Genomic DNA, 8,918 nt, shown 5'->3' with positions numbered 1-8,918 from the left:
TGACATGCCATACGATTGTGAGTGCTCACCTATATGTACAGTCATTTTGGATGTTGAGGCTCTGAGACATGTTGGAGAGATAAGGGAATGTGAGCTAAGCTTCATTCAACGGGACATATGAGGGTAAATAAGGAGAGTGTTAGCTTTATGCTTCATTTATGGGATATGTTTGACTCTATGGGTCTATGTTTGGTATGTTGGATATCCGTGTATCTGATGAGTGATGATAGAGCTCACTTTTACGTTTCATAGCTCAAGTGCCAAATCATCTTAAATTATGAATGTTATGTGATTAAACGAGTATTGTGATATATGCTTAAATGTTATGCGATTATATGAGTATTGTTATATATGTTTGAATGTTATGATATTATACGTGAATTGTGATATATGCTTAGATGTTATGTGATTATTGAGTATTGTCATATATTCTTGATATTATATGTGTAATATGATATATGCTTAAAAGTGAGTGTGATTACCATGTAAATGGACTAGTAAATAATGCATGAGTGAGTATAATATGACATTAGTGTTGGAACTGCTGAGGTTGTGCTATATGGTTGTTTCATTGATGCTTGATGACTTGATTGCATAGTAGTTATTCTAGGCATTCACTGAGCTTATTAAGCTCACTCACTCCCTTCTTAAACCATTATAGATTAGTTGTGTGTCGGTGTGAGCGGTGTGGTTTTCGAGGGTGATTCCAAGCAAGTTTATTTGTTATTTCGTAGGTGTTCTATATTTATTTATGTTTTAGGGAACAGGGCAGTGTGGTAGACTTGTTTATAGCCTTGTTAACTTCTAGACTCTTTGCTGGTTTTTGGTTAGGTTTATAAGGATTACATGTTATTGTTATGCTTCGGTTCATGAAAATAAGGATGGATTGACGTCACTTGCTCAAACACGATTTTGCAATATTGAACTGTTAATTAGGTCGTTTAATGATTATTTGTCGACGTAATTGATGTATGATGTTTAGGAACTAAATTAGAATGGATTAATTGCTTATGTATGCTGCATTTTTTTAGGTTTGCAGCAGAGGTATCGATATTCGAGTTTTAAATTTGATACCTTTGTGTTTTGAAACATGTAGGGAGTCAGAACAAAGATTTGGTATCGATACCTTTGCTCGAGAATCAATACTCAGGGTTAAAATATTGATATTTCATAGCAGGTACCGATAATTTTCAAGAACATGGCTTTTAATTAAGAAACAGAATGCAATTTTGGTATCATTTTTACAGGTGGTATCGATACCACTTAAAGAAAATATCGATACCCTAGTGTCAGTATTGATACCTATGTGACAGTTTTGAGATTTTGTTAAATGGACCTTATGCATGTTTAATTATTGTAAGACTCTTTGATGTATGGTTAGCATGTAACATTGATAACTAACAAGTATAATCGACTTAAAACCAATATGAATACTAAAATGGAAGATGCTTCGTTTGGAATGAACTTTTAGTTGTTGTATATGACATAAGGCGGTGATGTGGCATCCCGTACTCAGGCTTGGAGACCAAATTTAGATTCATACATACTTACCATAATATAGATCATACTTTACATAATCCTGATCATATTTAACATAACACAGATCATACATAACATATAACTTTTTAATCATGCTTACATAAATCGTATTTAACGCAAACATAACATTAGAAATCATGATTTATAGCCTAATTTGTATCATACGGACCCTACGGGAGGCCCACGTTTGACTCGTACGATGAATACGACCCTCGGGAAAAATTTCAGAATTTAGGCCCACATGCCAATGTGGCCCACACGGCTTACTTGGCCAGCCCATGTGGCCCACATGACCTAGCACACGGTTGTGTGACGTTGACAGTCCCAAAATTTGGCTTTTTAATTCGTTGTTTTCTCAGGTTTTCATTACACACCTGATTCGATTTTGATACAGAAGCAATCACGAGATTTCTAAAACCTGAAAATAATATTCAATCGACTAAATTAGCCATGATTCCTCAATTTTTCCAAATAACTCACTTGATCAAAATGCAAACATAGGCATTACCAAATTGAAAATTAAACTTTCGAGCATTCAAAGACTCACCCAAATGTCCACAACAGTTCCTAACACTACTAAATCGCAGGAGAGAAATCCAGAGTTTCTTGATTATCATCTAACCACAAAGATCTCACAACATTAACCTATGCTTTTAACAAGATAGTTAAAACAACATTCATAAACCTTAAAAAAATTGACAGAACCCACTTACTCTTAATTACTCGAAATCTGAAATTCACAAAAGCAGTAGAGATTGAACCACCAAAAAGGAGAAGGAAAGAATCCAAACAAATCAATAGAAAAATCAAGAAAAGAAAGAGACGACAAACTAGAGAAAGAAAGGCAAGAAAAAGGAAAAAAAAGACTAAAAGGAAAAAAATAAAAACAGAACGAACATGAAACAGAAGTGGGGAATCGTGGGAATTTTTGGGGAAAATTAAATTTAATTAATTAATTATTAATTGTTGAAAAAACAAATCTTATCCTACTAACCACTAATTAGATTTCTGGTAACTAATCACATTATCCAGAGTTAGAAATTGACCCACACTCATCCACCTTGGCAACCCAAGCAAAAATATCAAAAATATTGTCAATTTTCTCACACAGGGATTAAAACACATGACCATAGGATAAGCTAACACCTTAACACTGAACCAGTAGACTCATTTTGTCACAAGTTGAGCGAAAATCATATTTGAGCCAAATAAACAAAGATAGCGCTAGGAGCAAAAATAACAAAATTTTCTAAGAGTGAGATTTGAACCCATGACCTCAAACACCCAATTAAGGCCTTTAACCACTAAAGCTGATATTTGATTGTGGAAGAATTTAATAAATCAGAAATTTCAATTTTTAGGGAATTACAGCAACTATTTGGTTAAAACTCCCTACTTAAATAATTAACCAAAAGGTTCTATTAGTTAATCTATTTTGCGATTGGAGAAAAATCATGTTCCAATATAGGAAGCTAACTCGAAATGTCCCCTATATAGGTAAGCAAGCCTAGGCTATATGTGATGTAAATTATTTACTGTGAACCCTCATAGTGGCAAAATATTTCACTATTTTTCTTTGCATAATGGTGATAAAACATTTCATTTTTCTCTGTTCATTGATAGGGATTTTTGACTAAAGTACTAATAGTTGGACAGTACTCGGATGTTTTCAAGCCCTGTTTGGCTTGAAGATGGTTGGTATTGATTTGTTGATTTAGTTGTTAGGTCGAAACAATTGGAAATTGGAAACATAAATAAAGAATACAATTGATTTAGTTATGTAGTTTGGATTTAAACCTATGTCTATGGGACTTTATCTAGAGAATAATCTACAATAATTTCGATAGTACAATAAATTATTGCAGGTCAACTCCACTCACACTTAAAAAACGGTATAAAGTCCCAAATTAAAAGCCAACCAGTCCATAGTCTAGAAGATACATCAAAAACCATAAATAAGTAATAAATTCTAGGCATTAACGGAAAATAGTCTAAAATTTATGTGTTGCCACTGTAGAGTCCTCCGCTGTACCAACCCGTCAAGTCTAGAGATTACCTGTACAGATTAAACAGAGAAATGGTGAGTTTTTGCAAACTCAGTGTGTAACCCCCACAGAAAACATGCATACAGATAATCAACAGAATTCAGTTAGATACAGTCTGGGGCCCGTGCCAATCACGGAATCAGTTTGGGCCTTAGCCTATTCAGATACAGTCTCAGAAATACATTAGGGCCTTGGCCCATATCAGATACAGAATGCAGATACAGTAAATCAAAATCCTACCCACCAGCCTCTACACACCATCTTCGTCCAACCCTACACACCATATGGGGATTAAATCAACCCACCCATCCCTACACACCATGTTGTACCAAAATGCGGCACATAATCAGAAGGTTGCAGCTAAGCTACCATATAACAGGCTTAATAGCCTTTCAGACACTTCCTCCAAATATCATCAACCCACCCAAATGCAATGCAACTTACAAAATATGTCATTCCACTATGCAATTAATAGTACATACATTCAGATATCATAAGTCATGCTCGGTATAGAAATCAGACAGATAGATCACACATATAGGGGCCTAAGTAAAGGTTACCGACCGTACAATAGGTCCATAGTCGACTTGGGCGACCCGAGCCACCTTGCAGAACATTTCAGAAAAATGGGCTCACACGCCCATGTGGCCCACTCGGCCCAAATTGGCCTTGGTCGCATGATCCATTTTTAATGTAAACCGTGCTAGCTAAATATTCATATATGTTTTCACTATGTACTTATGTGTTCCTTCAAAGTTATCTACTTGAGTCACTATTACTAAATTATTTGTATCTTCAGCTACAGAATTCTGAATTAAAATTCACTTGATGTCTTTGAAACTAGACTCAAATACTTTTTACCATAAAATTTTTAGAATTTTTGGTTCAGCCAATAAGTACAGTAAAATCTTCAAACTTACCCCTACCCTTGTTCTGTTGTCTGATAGCTTCGACCCTTCTTTGCTAAAAATTAATTATCTTTTGGTACAAAATTTTGATGAAGGTTCCATTTGTTTCTATTGAAAATAAACTCGTTAATAATTTAAACATGTAAATTTTAACCCCTAATTATTTTTCTCCAATTTTTGATGATATTCTAAAGTCAGAATAGGGGAACCCGAATTCATTTTGACCTTTTCTCACAAAGTTTATTATATCTCACGATTTACAATTCCATTACTTACACCGTTTCTTTTAAGAGAAACTAAACTCAATAAGATTTAATTCCATATTTTTTTCATTCTCTAATTCGATTTCCACAATTTATGGAGATTTTTCAAAGTTAGCCTACTGCTGTTGTCCAAACAACAAGCAATTTCAGCTTTTCACCGAATCAATTTTTTTTTGCGTTTCAGGTACACACCTGGTTTTCTTTACTGCTAAAACAATCCCCGAGCACTCCAAAACCTATAATCAAGATACTCAACATCAATTTAACAAATTTATAAGTGAATTGAGAACCAAGAAAGAACAGAAACCCAACTTACCACCAACGATAACCCTCTGTTTAACTATTGTTAAGATAAGAACACAGAATTCACCAGTCCGAGCCTCCCTTTACGCCCAAATCGTAGAGGGAAAACATTACCACTTTAGTTATTAAGAGACTCATGACAAAAATGAATAGAAACACTTACCGAAACTAAGCGAGCCCTAACCGCGTGCGAAAACGAAGGAAAATAAATGGATTAAGGAAAAACCAAGAAGAAGAAAAAGAAAAGAAAGATGAAAAAACTCAGAGAATTTCGGCAAGAGGGGAGGGAGAAGAATAGACGGCAGAATTTTTTTTAAAAAAGAGAGTGAAAATTTGGTTTTGGTAAAAAATCCCGATAACCCTAAAATCCTTTAATCTTCTCCCCTAATTCCCACTACACATCCACTACTCAGAATCTCCTTATTACACAACTCTATCCCAAAATCTGAGCAAAAAATAATACCATTGCCTGCATAGAGATTCGAACACAAGACTTCCACCATAATAACACACCATTTAACCACCAGACCAGCAGATCCATTCTATTGTAATTTACCCAACAATCAAATAAAAGAATACTAAACAAGTGTAAGGCCTAATTCATTCAAAATACCAAAATTTGCCCAAGCGAAGGCTTGAATTTGGGACCTCCCAAACACCCCCAGAACACATAACCACTAAAGCTGATAGATATTTGTGTCATATTTTCACAATAACGAAATTAGAAATTTTAGGGTGTTACAACTCTACCCCCTAAAAGAAAATTTCGTCCTCAAAATTTTCCCTGATCAGAACAGATGAGGATGTTGCCTCCTCAATGCTATGATTACGCCACAGAACCTTCACTAAAGGAATAGACTTTTTCCGAAGGACCTTTACATCACACTCCAGAATCTGAACCGGCTCCTCCTCAAAGGTTAAGTCTAGCCTAACCTCAATCTCCTTAATAGAAACAACATGTGTAGAATCAAAGTGGTAGAGCCTCAACATCGAAATGTGAAAAACATCATGAATGTGGTCCAACTCCGGAGGTAACTCCAACTAATAAACAACAGGTCCTACACGTTTCAGAATGAGGTAAGGTCCAATAAATCGAGGGCTCAGCTTGCCCTTGTGACCGAACTTTAGAACCTTTTTCCATGGAGAGACCTTGAGAAAAACTAAGTCCCCTACAGAATACTTGATCTCATGCTTCTTCAAATGCGCATACGATTTCTGCCTATCGGAAGCCGCTTTCAAATGATCCTGAATCAATCTAACCTTGTCATCTGTCTCAGAGACCAACTCAGAACCTAGAACACGTCGCTTGCCCAACTCAGTCCAACATAAAGAAATGCGACACTTATGACCGTATAGTGCTTCATAAGGTGCCATCTGGATGCTAGACTCGAAGCTATTATTATAAGCAAACTCCACTAACGGCAAGTACTCCTCCCAATTGCCTCGGAAATCAATAACATAGCTCCTTAACATGTCCTACAGTATCTGAATCACCCTCTCCGACTGACCATCTGTCTGAGGATGAAAAGCAGTACTGAAGTCTAATCTTGAACCCAGAGCCTCATGAAACTTCTTCTAGAACCGAGACATGAAACGAGGATCCCAATCGAAAAGTATCGAGACAGGTACCCCATGCAGTCTCATTATTTCTGATATGTAAAGCTTAGCTAATTTCTGAAGAGAAAAGTTTGTCCTTACCGGGATGAATTGAGCAGACTTGGTCAATCGATCCACGATGACCCAGACAGAATCTTTTTTTGTGGGTGTTAGAGGTAACCCACTAACGAAGTCCATCGTTACTCACTTCCATTTTCATAACGGTATCTTAACCGGCTGTAGCAAACTCGAAGGTAATTGATGCTCAATCTTAGCCTGCTGACAAGTCAAATAGCGAGCAACGAAGTCGGTAACCTCACGCTTCAACCCTGGCCACCAGTACAATTCCCAAAGATCTCGGTACATCTTGTTCCCGCTAGGATGCATAGTATAAGGACTATCATGCGCCTCTCTCAGAATCAACTGCCTTAAATCCTCATCATTCGGTACACAAATCCGACCGTAGAAACAAAGTACCCAATCACTGTTTATCCCAAAATCAGTAGTTCCACCATTCTTAGCCTGATGAAAACGTAACCTGAGAGACTTATCCCCCAACTGTTTACCTCAAATCTGTTCAATCCATGTCGACTTGACCTGAAGTTCTGCCAGCAGACTTCCATCGTCGAATAGGCTAAGTCGAGTGAACATCGCTCTCAGATCGGTCATAACTCTATGACTCAACGCATCGGCCACCTCATTAGACTGGTCGGGATGGTACTAAATGGTACAATCATAATCCTTAAGCAGCTCAACCCATCCACGCTGCCTAATATTTAACTCCTTTTGAGTGAGGAGATACTTGAGGCTCTTATGATCAGTGTAGATAATACACTTCTCACCGTACAGATAATGCCTCCAGATTTTTAATGCAAAGACTACGGTAGCCAACTCCAAATCATGCATCGAATAGTTCACCTCGTGTGTCTTAAGCTGACGAGACGTATATACGACCACCTTACCATTCTGCATCAACACACATCCCAAACCGACATGTGATGCATCACTATAAACTGTGAACTCCTTTCCAGGTTCAGGCTGTACCAAAACAGGAGCCTCAGTTAGTACAGTCTTAAGCTTCTCAAAGCTCTTTTGCTACGCATTAGTCCAGTCAAACGGTACACCTTTACGTAACAGCTTAGTCAAGGGTGTTGCGATTAGTGAAAATCCTTCCACAAACCGTCGATAATAACTTGCCAGCCCCAAAAAGTTGTAGATCTCAGACACATTTTTAGGTTGCTTCCAGTCCAATACAGCCTTAATTTTTCAAGGATCGACTCAAATCCCCTCAGTAGACACTACATGAACTAGAAATGTTACTTCATGTAACTAGAACTTGCACTTGCTGAACTTAGCATAGAGCTGTTTTTCTCTCAAAATCTGAAGAACAATCCTAAGGTGCTCGTCATGCTCATCCTCAGTCCTCGAAACGGACACAACGCTCATATTCAGTCACCACCATGCCTCGTATAGCGGCTCAATCTCAAAAACACGGCCTTATACTCGGCCACTGAACTATCCCCTTGTGTGAGATTAAGAAACTCGCGTCTTTTAGCGTCAATGTAGCTTGCCCCTACATATTTACCTTGAAAAGGAAACTTATAGAAATCCTAAGTTAGTTGTTCAGGCTGAGTGTCCTCCTTAACGGTCAGCCACCATTTGTACACTTCATCGCGAAGCAAGGAAACAGTCGCTTTCAATTTCTGTTCAGGGGTAAAGTCCAAATCGTCCATGATTCTTTCTATGGCCTCCATCCAGTACTCGGCCATGCCAGGGGTGACTCGAGTGACACCCCTGAATAGCTCAACCCCATTGGACCGGAGTCATTCCATAACTGACCCTCGGCCCTCGGATCTAGTGTTGGGCTAAACGACCCTCTCTAATATCCTCAGCATAGCATGGGACAAGGTGTTGTCCCTGGCAATGCGATAATGAGACCCAGTCTATATAGCAGGTGAAATCGGAGTCTCGCTCGTATCCAGATTCAGCACATTGCCTAACGACGAGGACTCAGCTCAAGCCCCTCTACGGCCTCTACCTCGGCCTATAGTACCCCGTCTGCGGATACCTTGTGCACTCATCGTAGAATTTGTAGCTTACCTATGTTAACAGTTTTATGACTCAGTTACAGTATTAGTAAATATTTTATGCAAAATAGTATCAGAAGTTTAGAGTTTGTTCTCACGTATCGCAGTCTTATTACAGTTTTTAGTTTCTCTACTATTTTCAGTATACACTATCTACAGTGTTCTCAGTATAGTGTA

At 37.8% G+C, this 8,918-nt stretch overlaps 1 protein-coding gene across 1 annotated transcript; it reads right to left on the bottom strand.

Moving 5' to 3' along the window:
• Window positions 1-6,870: 6,870 nt before the first annotated feature.
• LOC128043032 (uncharacterized) lies at window positions 6,871-8,423 on the bottom strand. Its single transcript, XM_052634826.1, has 4 exons — window positions 8,301-8,423; window positions 7,648-7,749; window positions 7,252-7,374; window positions 6,871-7,176 (listed from the first exon to the last, which is right to left on the bottom strand). The coding sequence occupies exons 1-4, from the start codon at window positions 8,421-8,423 to the stop codon at window positions 6,871-6,873; spliced, it is 654 nt and encodes a 217-aa protein (XP_052490786.1).
• Between the last annotated feature and the right edge of the window lie 495 nt (window positions 8,424-8,918).

The sequence above is a fragment of the Gossypium raimondii genome, chromosome 8 (assembly GCF_025698545.1).
Source record: "Gossypium raimondii isolate GPD5lz chromosome 8, ASM2569854v1, whole genome shotgun sequence".
NCBI lineage: Eukaryota > Viridiplantae > Streptophyta > Magnoliopsida > Malvales > Malvaceae > Gossypium > Gossypium raimondii.
The sequence above is the reverse complement of the archived record's forward strand: the minus strand, read 5'-3'. Positions and strand labels throughout refer to the sequence as shown.

Coding starts and splice junctions, on each gene's coding strand:
- LOC128043032 (XM_052634826.1), bottom strand. CDS start 8,423: ATGGCCGAGTACTGGATGGAGGCCATAGAAAGAATCATGGACGATTTG. Junction 7,375..7,647: donor TTTATAGTGATGCATCACAT/GTCGGTTTGGGA, acceptor TGTACCATTTAG/TACCATCCCGACCAGTCTAA. Junction 7,177..7,251: donor GTCTGCTGGCAGAACTTCAG/GTCAAGTCGACA, acceptor CGTTTTCATCAG/GCTAAGAATGGTGGAACTAC.